This window comes from Parasteatoda tepidariorum, chromosome 2, assembly GCF_982258835.1.
Source record: "Parasteatoda tepidariorum strain Cologne lab strain chromosome 2, Ptep-v5.0, whole genome shotgun sequence".
NCBI lineage: Eukaryota > Metazoa > Arthropoda > Arachnida > Araneae > Theridiidae > Parasteatoda > Parasteatoda tepidariorum.
The window spans coordinates 54920380-54943344 of record NC_141756.1 but is presented as its reverse complement, the minus strand read 5'-3'; the positions used below and the strand labels follow the sequence as shown (position 1 = coordinate 54943344).

At 30.3% G+C, this 22965-nt stretch overlaps 1 protein-coding gene across 1 annotated transcript in view; it reads left to right on the top strand.

Moving 5' to 3' along the window:
- The window catches only part of LOC107454561 (complement factor B), a 41987-nt gene that overhangs the window by 6793 nt on the left and 12229 nt on the right, over window positions 1-22965 (top strand). The window contains exons 4-14 of the mRNA XM_016071795.4: window positions 601-810; window positions 2203-2379; window positions 4380-4574; window positions 6113-6301; window positions 8441-8620; window positions 11312-11485; window positions 13947-14218; window positions 16636-16768; window positions 18580-18696; window positions 19575-19796; window positions 20701-20840. Of these exons, the coding sequence (XP_015927281.1) occupies window positions 601-810; window positions 2203-2379; window positions 4380-4574; window positions 6113-6301; window positions 8441-8620; window positions 11312-11485; window positions 13947-14218; window positions 16636-16768; window positions 18580-18696; window positions 19575-19796; window positions 20701-20840 (2009 nt within the window). The remainder of the gene's footprint in view (window positions 1-600; window positions 811-2202; window positions 2380-4379; window positions 4575-6112; window positions 6302-8440; window positions 8621-11311; window positions 11486-13946; window positions 14219-16635; window positions 16769-18579; window positions 18697-19574; window positions 19797-20700; window positions 20841-22965) is intronic.

Genomic DNA, 22965 nt, shown 5'->3' with positions numbered 1-22965 from the left:
GTGTGGAAACATCGCCTCACACAATAAGCTGTAGAAAGCAGCTTTTAATTTTTTTAAAACCAGAAATCGTAAAAGTAATGAGATCGAGATTTGTTTTTTGTTTCTTTTTAATTTTATTATTATTATTTATTTATTTCATACATTTATATTGAAAACACCGTACATACTAATTTCAAAACCGTCGTTGAACAGACGACCCAATTTTGGGTTTGCGACTACTGATGTATAACTCCGTAGCCTTGTAATTTTGCTCCCAAACCAGAAGACAATGGAACTCCTGGATCAACTATTGGGAGAAAATTGCTTTCGTGGAAGACTTCTTGATGGAACTAACCAGCATTTGTGTTACACAGAGAGGAAAATCACGAAAACCTCCCACGATTAGCCCTAAGGCAAGGGAACTCTAACCCATGATCCGTCTACCACACACTTTTAGCCAGGTGCTGAATTCGTATCGACCGGCCATCGCTGGGATTCGAATCCGGTTCACCTCATTGTAAGGCGAACGCTCTATCCCCTGAGCACAGCTCCATCCATACTAAATGTCAAGCCTCGCAACAACATGAAATGCAATTTATATAAAATTTATTTCTGTTTCAGAAATGACTTGTGGTGCTCCCACATCAATTGAAAATGGTAGCTACAAAATCAATAGTGGTACTACAAACTTGCCAACGTTTGGCTCTACTGTTGAGTACTTCTGCGATGAGGGATTTGAAATGGTGAATTCCACTACTTCAATACTCACGTGTAGTTTATCTTCTCAAAAGAATAGTGCGGTGTGGGAAGGAGATATTCCAGGTTGTAAGGGTAAGTATCTGCCAACAATGACTTTTATATGAGTTAAAATATCTTTTTAAGACATAATTAATTTATAGAAAACTAAATTCTTGTTCTATAAAATCCTTATTAAACCTATGGCTCTGAGACATGGTGAACATCGACAAGATCTGGGAAGGCATTTTTGAGTACGTAAGAGCGGAAGATTTGAAGCGCTATTCTTGGAGATGTAAAAGAAAATATAAAACGGTACAATACTGATATATAGATACTATAAAAGACTTAAACACTATAAAACTTAACTAGCTGAATAGATTAAACTAGATTGATCGTGTGTTTAAAATTGAACTATTTAAATACAGTAAAAGGGCTCGTTTTGGTAAAGCCCTGGGGACACAGAGGAAAAGGACATCCAAGTTGCGATGGACAGGGGCAGTAGCAAGAGATTTTGGAATGCTAAAAAAGTTGAGAATTGGAGGACTATTTACATCCACAGAAAAACTTTTCAAACGATAGTCATGGCCCTTCCTAGGCAGTCGTGTTGTACTGATGAGGATTATAATCCTCATCGTACGCATTCATGCAATCGCAAAGAAGAAAATGAAAGGTAAATTTAATAAGTATCAAAACAAGTCATTGTGTAGTTACAGTAAAATATTCTTGCTCTTCTGTTTCTTAAAGATACCCTTAAAAATTTTGTTAATTGGGTATAATATAGCCTACGTCACAGGTTGTGTTGTTCCTACTAAATTTAACCCATGAACGGCATTTTCTGCGAGCCTAACTTCAAGCCACAAATAAACAAACGAAGTGTTCGATCGTTCAAATAGCTGCTCGCCAGATTTTATTGCATTATAAAGAAAAGTTATTGAAACTAAATACAACTAAATAAACAACAACAACAACTAAAACAAATAACAACTACTGATAACAATAACTAAATAAACAACAACTAAATTCCATTCGTTTAGCATTGCGTCATATGTTGTTCCTACTAAATCGAAGTAGTTGTGTTTTTTTCATATTATACCCAATTGAACAAAATATTTTAAACACATTTTTCTCCAAACAACCTTTTTGTCTAATTAAATTAGGTATAGATCCACAGCCTATGCATCTTTTATTTATTGTGAGTAGCAAATCGACTTTAGACATAGAAAATACATTTTACATTTAAATAATTTTAGTTGCTAGATTTTGTCCAGTTTCCAGTGTAAATTCTAAGAGTGTTTTATAAATTTTATTTATTTCCTTATTTATTTTGCAATATAATGATTATTTTAATATCTAAATTTTTTAAATGTAAGTCATGCATAAAATTACCTTAAAACCATCTAATTTTAAGGATTTTATTTCTCAAATTATTAATGCTCTTGTGCAAATTATAATTTAAATGCACTTTAAAAATTTTACGATTATCAGAAAAGGAATCGTGTCCCGATCCTGGTGTCTCAGCGGATGGTGAAAGGATTGCAAATTCCTTCTTTGTTGGCAGCGTTCTGGAATACTCCTGCAATGATGAGTTTGAGATTGTTGGAAAAGACAGAATCGAATGTTTACCGGGTGGCAGATGGAGTTCTCCAAGACCCCTCTGTCGACGTAAATATTTTTTATTCTAATATTTTATAATTACGTATTTTAATCATATATAAAAATGAAGATTCTGTTAATTTTCTAGTATAAAAATCCCCGAAAGAATAATTCTCTTAATTACTTTGCCGCTAACACGCAAATACACTTAAAAAAGTACCATGAATCGAAAGTACCGTGAATCACCAATGATATTGATATTTTGTAATTTACATAATTAATATTTATTATTTTTATAATTCGGTAATTTTAAAAAAGTCGTATTTTTAAAATTTAATTTGTTAGGAAATATTCGACTGATTTTGCTCAAATATTGTAATCTGCAGAGTAAAATTTCATTATTTAAAATGATGCAAAAATTTGTATTACCTTACAATTCAAAATTTTTTGACTGTTATTAAATAAAAGAATTTAAAAAAAATATTTACTAAGAGTTATTTTTTGCATTGAATTATATTTAATTATCTATCTATTAAATTAATATTGAGGGGTTCAAATTTTCGATTGCTCTACTGATAAAAACTATTGTGACCATATTTCCCAGATTGCGGCTACCCCCTATATCTTAAATGTCCGTCCAAATCCGTCAAAAAAAGTATACTTATCCAGAGAAAGTAAGTTTTTGCGTCTGATTTCGTAATTTATTTCGATGATTTCGTCTGCATTAATTAATTAGCATATTTGAGGCCATCCCTTCGAATTATTTAGAGTGAGCCTTAGAATGTAAAGATTCGATCATTAGATAAGAAGTTATTCATAGTCCGTTTTTATCCTCACACTGAACACTTAAAAAATACCCTGAATCGAAAGTACCGTGAAACGCCAATCATGTTGATATTCTGTAATTAACATAATCTTTTACTCTACGATTGGGAAATTTTTAAAAAAAATTTTTGACATCTCCTCAATTATGAAAACTTCACCATGCGCTTATAATTTTGAAATATCATACTGTTTAACTTGTACTATCCAAACCTCACCAAAAAATCCCAATTGATGGTTGATGTCCATCAATAATTATATCCCCTATTTAGGAAATAAATTTAGAATGTATATTTTTTATTTTACATTATCATTCCTTAACTGTAGAAACAATACGTATGGTACCGATGATGTTTGAAACCAGGCATTCTATATATTCTGACAAAATATAAGATGAGCAAAAATGTCATACGCTGCCTATCATTCATCATTTTCTTTATAAGAAAGGTACAAAATTTTAGTGATCAGCATATATAATTAAAAACCAGGCAGGAGTGTATGAACAATTGCCTGATATTAAGTTAATTCTTTTTCTAAAGGGCAATAGTCCGGTATTTCGTACACCGATGTTTTTAAAGAGCTATTTCCCAAGCATTCTATTCAATGATATTTCTTTTTTAAAGTAAAGAGAGAGATATTTCCCGGTATAAGACTTGCCGTTGTATGTAAGTAGAAGAGTTATTGTCCAGTTGTCCAATCACCAACGTTTTGTTATTTTAATTTTAAGGGTTAGGGTTCATAACTAATGTTTTCCTAATCAGATATTATTAATATTAACCAATTAAGCCGGTTAAATTGAAGCTTATGTTTCATAAGAAATCGAATTATCAAACAAAGAAGATGTTATTACAATTTGTTTGTCAACTTAACTATAATAATAATAAAAAAAGAAAGAAAGAAAAATAGAGAAAATAATAATGAGCCTTCTTCTCAGTATTTATATTCTCTAAACCAAAGAATATTACAACTTTTAAATTCCAAAATATCTTATCATAACCTGATTTAATACTTTGCCAAAAGAATATTCCAGGTATTAAATATAATGCTTAGATAAAGTACAATAATAATTTCAATTTTTCATAGTTTATTTAAAAACGTCAGACATTTTATAGAATGCCGGCGTTTCATACATTTCCGGTAATATATACATATAATTACATATTATTATTATTTATCATATATAGTGTGTAACTTTTCTAACCGTGTCTGTTGAATAATTATGATAGGAAGTATTATTAAATTTTCAGCTTTGAGTGATTATTGCGAATTGCCACCTGGTATTCCACATGGCGTACCTAAAGGTGAAAAAGAAGGCGATTACTATCGACCATATGACGAAATTGAGATAATATGTGAACTTGGCTATTCTTACAAGGGTGTATCACAGTTCATAATGTGCGAAGAAGAGGGACAATGGGAGGAAGAATTCGGAGAATGTACAGGTAAATATTAAAAAAAATCAACAATAAAAGAAATGTCTCAATATTTTAAATTAGTTCTTAGATCAAATCTTAAAAAATTTACCTTTATGCATAATGTTTTGTTTAATGCTGAAGTATATAAGTAATTTTAATTCATCTCATAATTATAGTATGTAAGAAAAGAAACTTTCAAAATTAATCGTAAAATTTAGTTTTTTTAATTTTATTTATTGAAAAACATGAGTAAACAAAGAAAACGATAATGGGATCAGGAGGTTATTGCATTGTCTCTTAGTTCATGAACTGTTGTTATAAACGGTTTTTTTTATCGATTTTAATTTTATCTAAGATAAATTTTGAAGCTAATGAATCTCCAAAGTTCAGTTCTGCATTTTCTTAAAGCTCTTTTTTACAAACACATGGAATGCTAAAACTCGTTTATGGAATACCCTATTTTACCATTAAAACAGATTTCAACATTTCGCTTCCATTTTTTTATTTTTTTTTATTAAAAGAAAGTAAGACTTTTCATTGAAAGGGCATAAAATAAATTTATTTTAATGAAACAAAATACCAAGTGGCTATTTTTTATAATTTACACTTTCTTTTCTCAGAATTAATTAAGAATGTTAATTTTTTGTCTCCATGAACGAAAATAGTGACACTGCTCCAACTAGGAATATAGAAATTCTAACTTCGAAACATTTTATGAAATGAATCAAACTAAAATCAAGTGAGTTAATTTTTAAATTAAAGAACTTAATGAACAGAACATATCACTAAACTGCATATGTCTAACTGAGAATAATAGTAAAATTTTCACACACAAAAAACTTATTTTGCCTTATAAAATATAAATTAAACAACAACAAAAATCAATATTTTTCAAATGAAGATAAGGTATGCTTTGGGCTACGTTTTGAATAAAGAACAAATAATCGCAAAAAATGATTAGACTACAGTTTCAATTCTATAAACAAAAACCAGCCTCGGTATCGAAACCCAAAACTACAGAAGAATGTACGTGACAAACAAGTTGCAGTCAGAGGGAAAAAAGTAATTTAACCAAAAGAGGGAGAGGAACAAACTTAAACAAAATAATAAAAGGAAATAAGAACCGCAACTATGGTATGTTCATCATATTATTTGTGCTTTATTCTCGTTTCTGAAATTTATTCAGTTATAGACTTTAAATTAAATAATAATTTTGATAAAAAGATTTCAACAATACAAATGATGTTTACATAAGACAAAATAACTCACAAGTAGGGTCCGTATAAACCTTATATTACCGCAATACTTACATCAAATACCTATATTTATAAGTATATTAGGTACCTGCTACTGCAATAACAGCAGTACCTATTACCAAAATTATACAAATTGAAGCAACATTGATTCTAATAATACTTTAGCATTTTTTTACAGCCTTCCCTAAACAGTGCAACATCGAGTTAAATTTCTATTAAAACTATTATCCCTTATAAACTACGCTTAAAATTAATAAATCTTTGCTTCATGAATATACTTAGTGAAAAATAAGTTGTGTATTTTTCTAGAGGTGTATTGTGATTTCCCCCCACCATTGGAAAACGGAAAGATCCCAGAAATCGAGACAATCAATGCTACAACTTTGCCATTCAATTTTGAAGTAACATACATTTGTGACAAAGGATATCGACTCATTGGTGACAGTTGGAGATTTTGTGATGCGAGAGGATGGTCCGGAAGTGAACCCCACTGTGAAGGTACAGTTAACAAGATTTATTTTCAAAAATTGTAAATAATTCCAAATAAAGATCCATCATAAAGTGTTGCCAATACTTTTAAAATACTTAATTGAACAAAAATAATGTTTTGAAAAGTAAAAATTAATTTTAAGAACCAGAAAATTGAACAAGAGTCTAAAATTAATACATTTTCAGCGAAATGTGCCTAAACGAACCATTTCAATACGTTTTTCATTAACACTGTGACGTATTTTTCTCACTAATTTTATTTACTTATTTATTCATTCATTTTTTTGCTCTTTCCGATGGTTTTGAAGACATCAATACAATAATCTATATTAGAATACTAGTCTAAGTACTAAATTATAATTCAAATACTAAATAATATTTAAAATACTAAAATATAGACATCTATATTAAAATACTAGTAACTCAATTGGAGTAAACACTTTCAGTTGAGAAAATTTAAAACTAGGCTATTTTTTTTAACTTGTAATGGTTATAGTCAGAATCAACTTCTTGAAGATGCATAATTTTTTTCATTTGAAATTAATTATATGCTTTCGTGATATAACATTTAAAAAAATTTCTATGTTTGCCCTAAAATGGGTAAGGAGATACCGCCGGCTAAAGACAGCTCGTCTATGTACTTCATGCTAATTCTACACACACAAAAAAAAATTACATTTAGGTATTAAAGCTTTCTTTCACACAATAGAAACTATAGAAGAAATAATTAAGTTTTTAATGAGAAAATTTACAATTTCCATTGAAAAGTAAATTTTCGAATGGAAATAACACTATTTTCTACAGAAAAATATCTATTAACGCATTATTCTAGACAAAAACTTTTTTTTCTCTGCTTAATCAAATAAGGTTGAAAAGAGTTTACGTCTGCTCTATTAAATATCGTAACTTGAAGAAATGGGGAAAGAACTTTAAATACGCGTTAAAAGCGTATGGTATACCATCAATAATGAAATAACCAACAGTCAAATAATCAATAATAAAGTAACAATATAAATTTTCAAATTGTATTTTACAGTAATTGTATTGTATTTTACATACCCTGAATAACTTTTGACATACTGATCTGATTTTTACGTACAACAAGTATTTAATCTTAAGTGTTCGAAAGAGTAATCTTGAGTGCAATAATTAATCAGTGCAGACTAAACTTTATTCTACGTAATCAAACAGCAAAACGTATTTTCTCTAAATAAATGTACCTTTTCGTTTCGACGGATTTTGATTCTTGATCCTCAAAACAGGTTGGATAGCCGCAATTTGGAAGATACAATCACCATAGTTGAGGCGGGAGAGCAAGCGAGGGTTTGGTTCCATTAATGTTAATTTCACTTTTTGCTATATCTGGAGTACTTTTTAAACCAGTGTTTCCCAAACTTAGGACTTTTGTGTACACTTTCTAAATTTTTCGTAACGCTGTGAGACACTATTAAAAAAATAAATATGTTTTTCACTATCAAAAAATTGCACAAAAGTAAAAAATCACAACTGGCTGTTGACACCACTAATTATTAACTGCTAACTCAGAAAAAAAAAATAGCCAATAGAAAAATATGTAATCGTAAATTTTCATGGCTAGCTTTGTTTTTTAAAAAAAAATGTTTCAAATTTTCGGTTGTTGCAAGATATTTCGCATAAGAACGCGTACCCCAAGCTTAACTGTTCCCGTATCCCTGGGGGTACGCGTACCACACTTTGGGAAACACTGTTTTAAACGAATCGGAAAATTTTTCAACGCAAGTATGAAATTCATTCGTCTGAAGATAATTTCATTAAAAAAAAATTTCTTAATAATTATTTATATCATTATTTTATTTAATAATAGTGGAAAATTGCTGAATTGGAATTTTTTAATGTAAATAAATTTTACATCATCTTAAAGTACGTAGTTTTAAATAACAAAAAACAAAATTTGAAAGGTATCTTCTCGAAATTCTTCGAAAAAGGTAATTCTCGAAATATCAAAAAAATTAAATATTAAAAACTTGATTTCTCAAGAATTATCATTTAATTAATCTCAAGAATCATTATTAATTAATCTCAAGAATAATTAATCTCAAGAATCATTTAATTAATTATTAGAAATTTAACGATATCGAAAAAATAATGAGACACTTTATTGATTTTTAGTCATCCACTGTCCCGATCCTGGTGTACCAAAACAGGGTACCCGAATTCTGGATGGTTTGAAAATAGGAGACAAAGTGATATTCAAATGCTTTACTGGATACGACTTGATTGGATCATTCGAGAGATACTGTATGCCGAATGGCCAGTGGAGTGGTGAACTTGCAAGATGTGATAATGAAAGTAAATGATGCTCAATATTCCACTACAATCTCTCTTTGTTCAGGTGCATTTTCTAAGGCTGGCAAATATTATGCAACAAAAAGTAAATTAATGCTTTAATGAATTGAATTAATATCCTTATCACCCTTTAAGATCGGATTGTACGAAAACTATTTCATCGTGATAGAAAACCAAGTTCTCTTTTGCACCCACATGCAGCACATAAAGCCATCGTTATTTCGTTCCAAACGGAAGTGTTTTTGACACGCGCCAAGTGTTTAAAAAAACCTGTGTTTATTTATTTGGGGGGGGGGGGACTGGAAGGTACAGTAAATGTTATTTTTTCTTAGGTCATTCTAAATACATTATTTCATATTGATAGACACGAGTTATTTTTGCCTACTGTAAGTTATTGATTTTTAAATCCTTATTAGGATTTAAATCAAGCAACTGTTATTCTTTTAATAGACGAAAATATCAAATTAGTTTCAACTTTTAATTCTTTAGCACTTTCCATCCATTGATTAAATGTTCAATACACAAGGTCGTTTTAGCGCTTAGTCTTAAACAAATAGGCCTTCTTTTCAAATTAAAGGCTATCCAGAAAATAATGGAAGATAAGTAATGTTATAATCTATATTAACTTCAATTTGAAAAATGTATTAGTTGGGGACATTTTTATGTATTTTTGAAGCAAATATACTGTCGAAACAAATAAATACTTAATGCAGATTCTCTGAACAGGCAATAAAAATGTCTGTGTTAAATTTCGGCAGGGTGACGTAACAGACAGAAATTAGTTCAGAATAGATGTGCAATTTCAATCTTAATTCCCATCAATGGAGAATAAGATTGTTAATTTTAAAGAGGTAGAATGATTTATTTCAATCTTTTGAATTATACTTTTAGAAACACTCTGTTCTGAAAAAAATGCTTAGAAAGTTATTTTATTCCTCTTAGAAAATTTAAATTTTAAAGAATGAAATTTATAGGTGAGTAAATTTCAAAACAAAACCACCATTTTACAGCCCAGATAAATTTTATTATAACTAACAGATATTTTATTCTAAGTAAATACTAGAATTTTTATCCTTTTCATTATTTGCAGTTTAATTAAACTAAGTTCTCTAAAAAGTTTTAGTAAATATATGGAATTTAAATTTGTAATGTATTTTTCTTTGTTTCTACCATTTACCAATATATTTCGAAATTCACATCTTTCCCAATCTGGTAAAAACCAGCAAAATTCTCACCACCAAACGAACATCTTTTGTTTAGATGTTATTTTATTTTGAGTTGCAAAACCTCTTTCATTTGTAACTGTGCAGTTATTGGCAGCGTTAGAGTAATGTCCTGAATTCAGAATCCATGAAATATGTACACACACACAATTGTCACCCTCTCTACATTCACTGATATTACTCACTGACTTATTTTCGACGGGAATATTTTTCTGCTCAAATGTTTTACTAAAAAAATTTTAATAGAAAGAAATATATAGCGATTTCTCTCTTCAAAGCTGAAAATTAATAAAAGTGGATACTCATGATTGTGACCACTATATTATATCGCAAGTTAAGAAAAAACCATTATCCTATGGAGAGAGTCTGTTTGCATCCAAGTGCACGCCAAATGGATGCCACCTCCCAGCGCGAACGTATTTCAACATAGCTAAGTCTTGAAACGAGTTGCACAGCCTCCTTTTTACTTGCTTCCTTATAAACAACAATAATCAATTAACAAGTAAGAAGAATTAATAAAAATGATATCTAAAAATCGTAGCAAATATGCGTTTTTCTGTTCGCATTTAAAGAAACTGATGAAAGAATAATAAAAATAGTTTTTTTGCAAACGACTTTCTTCAACAGCCATACAAATCTTTTATCCTACATTTTTTTAGCATGTCAGCATAATAAGCGCCATTTTTAGTGATCCAATCAAATGCAATGCTCTTGCAACGTCATATAGTTGTTCCTTTTCAAGAGCGAGTGTTCTTCGTTATACAAATATGTCGTCAAGTTTAGAATTCCAGTAAGACTACGAAACTATAACATTTGTTTAATAATTTCCACGATATATATCGTAAAAGAGAGCATGAATTAAATTTATGACTGACGTGTTTAACTTTTAAAAGCTCTTATATTGTTTTGAAAGCATATTTGCATAATTTGATAACGGAACTGTTTGCAGTCGTGGATGATTGCGCAAATCCTATATTGCAATGGTCTTTTCTTAACTTACAAAGGAGTACAGATCTTAATTTTTCATTCTTATCTCTAAAAGTCAAACAACTTAATCTCTACTAAAATATTAGAATAATAAAACGCAGTTTAGCATATAGAATTAAAATTCCATGTCATTAATCTAGTTATTCAAATAATATTTGCAATTTACTATATGTATTGAATCAAACATTTCTGAGAAGTTATTTTGCAGTATCAAGTAATAATAGACAATAACCGTTTCTTAAATGAATGTTTTTAATAAAGTTGTCGTGCTACTCTCCGACAAAGACAAGCAAAAAGTATTGTCTTCATACGGATTTTTCACAAATACTTATAAGACATTTTTTTATGCATTCACATTCGGTGCAAAGATATTTCAAGCATAGAGACATGTTTACAATTTTTTTTAATTCAAATATTCCCTATTTCTTTCTCTCTGCTTTTTCTGACATATTTTAAACTAGTATAACTATTATTCCCATCTTAGACAACTACTGTCCGGATCCTGGAATACCTATTAATGGAATGAAGAACAGTACTAATTATGACATGGGTGAAAGAATATGTTTTAGTTGTCAGTCAGGATATACTTTGTTAGGTACAGAAGTCAGAGAATGCTTGCCTCATAGGATTTGGTCTGGTAATGAAGCAAAATGTGTAGGTAAGTCTCTAAATATGCATGATTTTAAATGGTTAAAGAAAAAATATATGTATTCTATACTCATTATTACAACTATTCACTACTTTCTTCATGTTATAAAAACGCTATGTTAGTACAGACTATATTGTTTACAGTAAATAAGAACATTAGATGGGATCATTTATTTCATTAGTGAAATTAGTTCCAGCAAAATCTTACTTTAAGCACTTGATATGATATTAAAACATTGTCATCTAAAGGTAAGATTAATAATTTAATTGCGAAAAGGCTTTAAAAGTAAAGAAAAATACAAGCTAAAAAAGATGGGTTTTTTTTAAATCGAATTATGCAAATGTGAAAATAAAATGAGTCCTCAAAAAATTTAGAGAAATGTTACAAAAAAGGGAGAAAAAAAAACATTTATCCAGACATAACTACAACTATAAAATTCCTTATTATTAATCCTATTATAATCCTAAATCCTATTATTACAAACTTATAAAAAATGTCGTCATGATCATCATCATCATCAGTAGCTCGACAGTCCTCGGTGGACCCTAGCTTTCTCAAGAAGACTGCACCAGTCCTTTCTTCTGCTCGCCACGGCTTTCCAGTCTCTGACCTTGATTGTGGTAAAGTCCCTTTGGAGGCAATCCGCCCATCTCAGTCGGGGTCTGCCTCTCTTTCTAGCTCCAGTTGGCCTTGCCAAAAAGATTCTTTTAGTTGTTCTGTCATCATTCATTCTTACAATGTGTCCGGCCCATTTCATGCGCTGGATCTTATGGTACTTCAGAATGTCCGGTTCTCTGAATATCCTGTAGAGTTCAGGGTTAGTTCTCCTTCTCCACACTCCCTTGTCACACGCACCACCAAAAATGGACCGGAGTATCTTCCTCTCGAAAGCAGCGATGGTCCTCTCATCAGCTTGGGGCAAGGTCGAGGTTTCAGATGCGTAAGTGAGAACTGATCTTATTAGGCTTTTATATATTAGCAACTTGGTGTCTCTTTTAATGTTGTCAGATTTAAGGAATTTTCTTATGCCATAAAAGCACTTGTTGGCTGCAGTTACTCTCTTCCTTACTTCTGTGGAAATTGAGTTTTCGGAGTTGATTTCAGAGCCAAGGTAGGTGAAAGAGCTCACCTTTCCAAATTTATACTCTACAATCTCGATGTGCGTGGAGGTATCGGTATAGTTGATACATTGCATATGCTTTGTCTTACTCTGATTAATTGAGAGGTGCATTTTTTTGGCCTCTCTTTCCAGGTCCAGGAATGCCTGCTTTAGGTCTTTAGGGGTTCTTGCTATGATATCAATATCATCAGCATAGGCCATAATTTGAACAGATTTTGAGAAAATAGTTCCTCTAGTGTTAATTCCTGATGATCATCATTGAACTTTAAACAGAATGGATGACAAAGCAGAAACGATAATCTGCCAAACAAAACGTGAAAGCTGAAAAGTTAAAGTATTAAAACCACTTTATAGCATGCAATAATTTCAATTCGAATACATTTTTAGAATCCTCGTAAAAATGAAGTAATGCAATACTTTAGAGATTTGCAAATTAATATTTATGTGAGAAATTTTTTTCCTTCCAATTCTGACCACTTTAAAATGTAGTGTTTATGTCATTATAAGAGATCAAAATTGGGGATTGTTGACTTTCACCGGTGAATGTCTACACGCTTTTGTTATGTGTCAGAAATATATGCTACGTTTGATTTGATATTAATTTATTCATCAATATTTAAATATTTATTCGATATTTTAATATTCGATTAGAATAGATTAGAAAAAAAAATCAGTGACGAGAATACCGGAGAGGTGAGGATAATAACCGGTATTCACCTACCTAATGTTTTTAAGATTAAAAATTTTTGCTCAGGGATCCCTACGCCTACACTGATGCTTTTTTCAAAAAGTTAAGAGCTATTAACCCGGCATTGTAAATGCTGATATTCACTGGTGAAAGTCGACATTCTTAAGATTTCGTTCTTTATCCCTTTAACGTAGATGTGACACTAGTGTCCCAGAGTTTTTTTCTGACGCTCTAATAACAAGTAAAAATATATTTTGATATTTTTTAATAATAAAAAACAGTCTAATAGTTACTTTAAAATTTGTTAGATTATCGTAATTATATTTCCACTAAAATGTTAACTCCCAAAAAAGTAGTTTGAGAAATTGCTTTTTCGTACATGTTCAAACATTTATCAATAGTTGATTTTGTTAATTAAGGAAATTTCAATAATGAATAACTGTTTCAGATAGATCGAAATAACTCCAAATAAGTGCAAATTTAAAAAATCATTGTTTGAGAGTGAGCCGTGTTTGGAAGATTAAGACCTTTAACGCTAGAAAAAGACACCGGTGTTTCATGCTGTATTTCATAACCATAAATTATTAAAATGATAAATACAATATTTTTTGCTTATTAACGTAGAAAAAAAAATTCTGTAATAATATATTTGCGTTTATTAGGACCTTATGATTTCGACAACACTGCGAGAGTGAGTGACATTTTGATGACAGCTATTGCAGAGAAGGAAGAAGAACAAAAGCGAAAAACGAAAGAATATCGAAAAGTATTGTATTCTTCGTGGCACAATGGAACTGTACTACCACTCGGAAGAGTATTGGACCTCAATTTCCCTGGAAGGATAATTCTGTACTTTGCTTTTGATGTTTCCGGCAGTGTAGGTCAACATAATTTTCAAAAAAGTATTGAATTTGCAAAAGCAATCGTTAAAAGGGTAAGTTTCTACAGAAAACGTTCTTTTAGTTATTTCTGCCATCATCAAGATTCGAACCAAAGTTACGAGCAAAGGAAGAGAGCATTCTATCTACTAAGCAATATGATTCCACTTAAGTAACTTAGCATATCAGTCCACTTAAATTTCAGTACAAGTTCAATGCCCTGAATCGCTAGAAGCAGAAATAATTAAAATTAAAAAGTTTTCACTCGTGTTAGAAAAGTTGCAAAAGTGGAAATAAATTTATGTGTACAACTATACTTCGCAAAAAAAAAAAATTACACTGGAGTACCAACTAAAATACTGACGATATACATAGTATAAAACTATGGTTTAATACAGGGCTCGAAAAACCGCCCGTCCTCGGCGATCAAAAATTCCCCGCGGACAACAAATTTCTCGAATCCAGCGTCCGCGCGAACGGTCATTTTCCCGTTAATGTTCGTGATTCATTTTAAATTTTTGTTATCTAACAAGAGTCTAGCGCCTCACTTTTAAAATGACCCTCTAATCTCGAAATACAGCAACATGCTGCGCATGGTGGAATTGCTGTTTTCTCTGTCTGGGAGTACTGTAGCGGTTGAAAGGGGCTTTTCAGCAATGAACTTATAAAAAAACACATTACTTAGTGGTCTTAAACAAGAAGCGTTAAACGCATTTATGAACATCTACCTAAATGGAAAACCTCTTTCAGATTTCTGTGCAGAAACCTCTATAAATCTTTGGCTTGATTGTGGAACTGGCAAACGTCATATTTGATTCATTTAAAAAACGCAGTACCATCGGATAAATTGACATGATATTTGACAGATAACTTAACCTTTGTTATTTAAATTATTTCATCAAAAAAATAAATTATTTCATGATAGAAATACTAGGTTTTACTATTAGTAACCTTGTATTTCTCTTATTACTGTATAACGTAATCCTAGTATTTGTAATCCTAGTAACTACTAATTCATTGTGCAATTTATATAAATGTTTGTAATAAATAAGAGAAAATTATATTTTTATTTATTTAGAAGCGACGGGTTAGTTTCAAAGGAGGACGGGTACATTGTTGGACAAGCCGTCCTCGGGGACGGGTAAAATTTCTGAGTTTTTTCGAGCCCTGGTTTAATATCTCTCCCAATTTGATGTTGAACGATCCAAACAATTGTGTAAAGGAACACTTTATTTCAAGTAAACGTTAATGTTTTCATGTTCAATTTAAGGGGCGTATTTAAATTTAAACAACCTAAAGCGGAAAAAGATTACACCAAACTCATGCGCATTCACACAATAAATGAGTTATTTTCATTTTAGAAAACATCAACGTTTGCACTTATTTGGTTATTGCTAGTAGTTTGTTTACATCGAGTAAAAATTGGCATGAGTTTGTTGTTGTTTTTTAGCCGCTATATAAAATCCACTGAAACAAATGTTTAACGTTAAAATATTTATGTTTTTAGTTGTAGATAATTAAGGATAGGATTTAATGATAATTATATTTTAATTTTCAAATATCTGTACCTGTAATGAATAATTTTAAAATATTTTAATTTCCATCCGCTTAGGTTTTGGTGACCCTAGTTTGAATTCATATTATTATTCTCTTTGTGCTGTATTTATGCTTGATTAAAAAAAATTCAATTATTTTAAGAAATTTTGCAGATATACATCCTCTATTTATAATATTTTGCTTTGTATTATATCATAAAAATAACTTCATAGTTCATAGCTTTCAGGTGTATTATATCTTACTGTAATTATAAATTTTAGAGTTACTGAGCATCAAGTTCTGTCAGAAAACATTCTAAGTGTTTCACTATTTAAAAAATTATCCTCCTTTCTTGGTATAGTGAAACATCTAGGACCAAGAGTTATATGTTATGTTTTCTTGTATGTGGTGTTTCCACTTTATTTGCAACCATTTTTGGTGTAAAAATACGCGAAAATTTTTTACAGAGTATAATCATTAATATTAAGTGAAATAGTATGATATATGATATCAAATACATATGAGAGTGCATGCGCAGTTTCTTCAGAACATGCGTACATGAAACACACGTAAACATGTTCTGAAGTAATTACAATCGCCCACGACATAGGTACTACAGAACTGTGAAATTAAAGCTACTTTATAACATGTATAAATAAATGGATAAGAGCATTGAAAATAACTGGAAAAAAAATTCCGTCACCATTACCACGATTAAAGAGATTAAGCCCCAGAAAATATAGCATATGGCAAATATATATAGTCTCATGTCACACGAAAGAGAAACTTATTATGAATATTAATCTATATTTAAATATCTAATTAAAATCTATTTAAGTAATCTATTATTTTAACAATTTATTGTTTGTTTGTTTTCTTAATGAAAAATTGCAGCTTCAACGATATTTTATGAACATCCTGTACATTTATGTTTCAGATAGGCATTTCAGAAATCGGTGCTAGAGCAGGTGCTTTAACCTTCAGCTCAAAAGCTGAAACCCAATTCCTTCCACTTGAATACAAAACTACTGAACAAGTTTTAGATGCTTTAGACAAAGTTGATTATACAGGTAATTAAACAATGCCTGTTTTTAATATTATCAATAAAAAAACGCATTTGTATGATAAATAAGAAACTGGTATAAAGATAGCTAAAAAGGGCCCTCGCTAAGCATTCGCCACCTAGCCAAATGCGATAAAATCGTAATTTCAACAACAACAACAAAATTTTTTATTTAAGCGAAAATATTGGGGGATGATTTTTTCTACAATTTTTCCGAACAAATCCTGTATTTTCACTCTATTAGTTATATCCGTTAGATACATCGCATAACCAATTAGAATTAAGTCCCGATAATGTAAGTAACAAGAGAGATTATGTAAGCATGACACAAACTACCGTAAAATACAGATTACCGGGTCACGGGATATCACGTGACAAATTTTTTTCCAGTTTGTGTCAATAAAACTGATTATGAGGTAGCAAGATGCATATTATCATCCATATATTTTAGCAGATAATATATTTGATCGTGACAATTAACAATAACATATACAATAACGTGGCAATAACAAAGTTGTCTTATAAAAGGTTTTGCCTTATAAAACTGCTCTAGTCTAAGAAGCTATCAAAAATTAACCCAACTTTTTCTCATATCTTTTCCTCGATAATAAAACATCTACATTTTTCATCCTCTGTCCCATTCATTGTCTTTTTTACTTTTCCCCAACTGCAAAATAGCTTTTGATTTGAAGTTTTCTATGTTAAAATATCAATCATAAGAAATTGTTAAGATTTGCCTTTGGCTAAGAATTTTGAAATTTGGTTAATACTTCTGATATTTGGCTAATTTACTGGCTAATAATTGGAAATCTTTAACACAGGCCCTGAATAATATAAATATAAACATTACTGAGCGCATTTAAATTGCTCTTTATATATATGGGCAATAATATTTCTAGATTATAATTCATAATTCATATTTTCAGTCATGAAAATTTAGAGAATAACAAGGTCATACGCTTCATAATACTCCTATTCACACATTATAGAATGTTCTTCAGGTATTTCGTGCAATAAAGTGTACAAAAACAACAGTACACTTACGAATCATAAAATCAAGAATCTAAGAGCAAAGTCTCAAGTCGACTATCACATTATCATTTTAAAGTAATTCTAAAAGGTAAATTAAATCAACTATTAACGATACAATTTGTAACTCACAATTATCCATTAGGGTATGATTAAGGTAATTTTGTAACAGCTTATTATCATTTTAATAATGGTAACAGTTAATTGAGTAATGGAAATTTAGAAATCTAATCAAGCAAACTTTCTGAGTAAAGTAGTACTTATAAAAACAAGATAATCTTGGTAATTAAATATTTTGAAAGAATTGTAACAATTTTGCAATTCTTTAAAAAAAATCGAAATTTAAGAGAAAAACTATTAATCTATAAAACGAATTCCAATTCCTTTTTCATTCATTATTATACAATAGAAAAAAACTTTATTTTAAAAAAATGACATTTTCAGAAAAACGGAAACTTTCTTCTGAAAGGACCCAACCCCTTTTGAATCTCTCTTCAGTACGTTCCTATAATTGAGACATCACAATCAACTCACAGAACAACATTGAAATAATCCATGATCTCCAAACTGTTCAAATCCTTAAATAAAATTGCTTAAATTTTACCACCATCAAAAACTCAAGACTAAATTTCGACTAATGACAAATGTCCTAACTGTTCTCCAAAATCTTTTGCGGCACTCATTTTGTATGCAATTCAATATTTGGAACTCTTCAAGCTGTGTCGGTATCTTGTTGCGAATACGAGATATATTTTCAGTGCGTTTCTAATGATTGTTTTAATTCTCCAGGTGGAGGGACATCAGCAAGTTCCGCTTTAGCTCTTATCAGGGAAGAACTCATACCCCTAACCCAAGCTGTGCTTTCAAAAAGAGGACAGAAATCAGTTATATTTATCCTAACAGACGGTAAGCAAATTACATTGTGTTATAATCAATAACTTTTCACCAGAATCTGTTAGGTTTGCTACACGGGGAAAAAATAATTTGCTTATCAATGATTAGCTGAATGTAAAGCAAACAAGAATGCTGAAAGTAGGCTTAGGTAAGAGTGTTATTAGTATTAAAAAAATACCTCAATTAAGCACACAAATATCACGTTTTTAGCATCAAAGATTTAATTATTGTAACAGCGTTATCTTATGTTAAAACATTTTTGTAGGGTTATTGATATTTTTCAACCAGAATTATACTTACTAGAAACAATTAAATCAATGAAATTGTACTGCATAACATAAGAAAATTCTTATATGATTTTTATATCAAGCTAATGTTAAGTAAAAAGTATAACTATTACACAGTCTCTCTCTATACTCAAAAATAAAAATAGAAATATTTTTTTCGAAATTGCATTACGTCTTATTTCACGATTCCAGCAACTGTTCCGTGAGATGCTCCAATACTTACTCTATAATTTTAGGCCTCCATATATTATGCGTATCCAAAATATACAACTCTATGATCACTATCTTAATTTATATCTAAAATTGCGAAGCCGACTTCCATGATGTGGTATTTCAATCAATTAAGCTCATAAGAAGTTTTTAATGTTAGTCTAATTTAGAATCTGTCGCTTTAACAACCGAAAAAAAAGAAGCAAATACGGCCTAAGATTAAGCGCATTCAAAATAATCATCTCTATAACCCCTTATCTTAATTCACAGGTGTCTGAAGTTGCGCCAACTCCTATGAAATAGTATTTTAATCAATTAAGTACATAATATGTTTTAATATTAGTTTAATTTAGAATATGTCACTCAAGCAAACCTTTTTTTTTTTTTTTAAAGGCAAAGCTAATATGGGTGGTGATCCACAACAAGAAGCAGAGTTACTGAAAAGAGCAGGTGTCGAGATCTACTGCATCGGCATCACTAGTACAGTTCTACAAGACTCCTTGTATAAAATAGCGTCAGAAAATGAAGCTGGCTCTAAAGAGGAGTATGTTTTCATTCTACAGAATTACGCTACAATGGATTGGTTAATTCAACGTATCACAAACGGAACTATAGGTAAATAAAAAAAAGAAGTATCATCGAATCATTACTAAAATTATTATAAAATAATCATTGATTTTGCCTTATTTCTTTAAATATTTCATTTAATAGTGTGATTGCGTTGACGTAATAAACAGTATTTTTACGCTACACAAATATCATTATGTTAATAATGTTGTATATAATGTTATGTGATGCTGTGTTGCAGAGAAGTGTTAGTCCAATAATCTGTGTGTGCAGAGAGTTTTTAGTTTTAGATAACTCTGTAAGTACAGTATGCGTTGATTGTTTTCCCTTCACATTCGAATCAGAATTTCATATCAAAAATTTTTTCTGAACCTGCAATCACGAAAGATAGTTATAAAATCTTTTATCTTTTAACCCCACTACCGAGATAATTCAATGTCATACATAGTTAATTCAACATCATACATAGTTAATTCAACATCATACATAGTTAATTCAACATCATTTCGTCGATTGTTTATAATCTACAAAAATGAGAGGACATAACTTTAAAATAATTAACTGAGATATCAGCTCAAAATTTCGTATTTTCACTCAATGAACTTAACCAACTGTGGAAAAAAAATGATGAAAGATTTCCTTTCCCTTTAAGTGTTTAAGTATAAAATAAATAAATAAATAAAAACTAAAACTAAAATTAATTGACAAGAAAAAAAGTGTAGATCTTTCGGGAAAGTACAGTACAGTTTAAAATCCAGCAAAAAAAATATCTCTCTTCTGTTTCTCTTTTTTTTATGTTGCACTTAATTTGCAAAACCTTTTGACTTCGTTACCTTGAAAACGTAAAATCGTTTGAATTTGTCGCAAAAGAACCGCTTCCAGATTCTTTACCGTTAAATTGCACGTTCAGCTCGTTTGATTGAAATACATATTGTTTTCAATTGCCCCATAGATTATTCTCAGTGCGGAGTAGGATTGGAGAAGCTTGGTAAGCAAACTGGCAGAGGAAGAATTGTTGGAGGTCGCCGAGCTCCAGAACCTTGGCCATGGATGGCAGCTCTCTATTTTACAGAACAAGGTTTCCAATCAGAGGTATACTTTTTATTACATAAATTTAAACTGTTAAACCAGTACTAGGTGACTAAGTATCTACTCATATTTGGATTTTTTGCGGGTAAATAGCAAACTTCCTATTACGAATGCAAAGTGCCATAAATAGGATATATTTTTGTGTAAAGTTAGTTCTTAATATATTAAAATACTTTGTCTTCTAAGAATTAAAAAACGAAGGCAAAGCAATTTACCGCCTAAGGAGCAAGAGAAGAACAAAAAAGCTTTGGATAAATATGTGTTATGAAAATCCAAAACAAATTCAATACTGTGATTGGAAGGGGACTACTATGGAAGATGTCAAGTGCAAGCAAATTATATAAGTGATTGAAAAAAGTGCCAGATACTTAAATTGGCAAATGAAAGGGAGCTACATTTCGACAATATTAATTCAACGCGTAAGTTGAACGCTAAGAGGATTAAATAAAATGGTATATCATCTATACATAATAATAAAAGCGGCTGTGTGTGTGTGTGTCTGTAATCACAATATATCGCCCCAGAAGCCTCGCCCAGGCACGAAACTCGGCACATAATTGTGTTTTGACATAATGAAGAAGTATTTTTTTTCTTTTTCAAAAATTTGGATTAGTTATTTAGTTATCAGTCATTTTGTAAGTCTATGCTTTTCGTCTGCTTTTTCGTCTTCAAAGAGCCATATTCAAAAAACTATTAAAAAATGCATATACTTTTCCCCACTCTTATAAATGTATGCTAATGCGAACCTTACAATTGAAATATTAATTTTCGACAACTTAAACCAATAATATACGAAGGAATTAATAATTTAATTGTAAAGTTCGCATTAGTTTACATTTATTAAAGTGGAGAAAAGTTTAACTTTTGTATTAAAAATGTGGCAACATATTCGATACGTAAATAGAACGCTTCGCTTTGATATATTTGTCGCTGTTCATAATTGTTATAATAAGTTTTTCTTCTTCTTTCCACGCTCTATTTTTTTTCTTAAGCAAAGACGATAATTTTTGTAGCGATATTGTAGTACTTTGTACAACTAAAAATTCTTTTCACAACACTTTAAAAATTTTTACTTTATTTTCTTTATATATACAGAGAACAGTCGGCAAAGAATTCGATTAGGTTGAAAAACATTTCGCTAAAAAGGAACGAATTCCAAAAGAAAAAATAAACAACTTAAAGAATAAAAATGCTGATGCCAGCCAATGTTTTGAAAGTTAACTTAGAAATAACAAACCAAACTATGTTAAATAACAAACCAAACGATGTTAACAAAATGACGTAGAAAGCGCAACTAGATCAAAATTATACAAGCACAACTAGATCAAATTATAATACCTGGGTGCTTGACGTAACAGATATAGAAATAGAATTTGATACCATAAAAAATTATATAGAAATAAAAATTGATACCATAAAAAATTTATTCGTTTTCGTGTTCTTTTCATGTATTTGGCATTTTAGTTTTTTTTTTCTTAAGCGTTGTAGCTATATAATTTCAAACATCCTCAAGAGCTATAACACATCTGCAGCAGAACTGGATATGAAGACAAAATTGCAGGACAGGAACACTTTAATTGTCCACTAATCTTCAGATTTCCTGCTATGTTTTAAAAAACTTTATTTGTGAAAACCTTCAGCGTGGCGGACAGCTGGTCGCCTTAGGCGGCTAGTATATAATATATCTTAAATATAATATAGTGGCTGGGAAAGAGAATAATATTCTAGGCGTGTATCTTTTTACTACTCATCAATAACGAACGTCATAGGTCATTCCTACCGCACCCGACTCCCTAGTGTGTACCTGCATAGGGTTTTTTACTTAATTTCCTTTTATTTGTAGTGGGTCACTTATGAATTTTCACTTCAAATAGAGAAATCAGTAATCCAGATAAAAAGCATTTAAAAAAATAATAATAATTATATATATATATATATATATATAATTTTTTTTAATGTAGTCTGGATTACTGACTGGGTAGTAAAAAATGTTGGGATGTTCTAAAATATCTATTTCGTCTTGATTTTCTGTGCATTTAATTCTCTTTGTCTAATTTGAGTCGAAAAAAATTTAAAATTGTTGAGGTACTTTTAAATACTAATAATGGAAAATTATATATCTTTATAT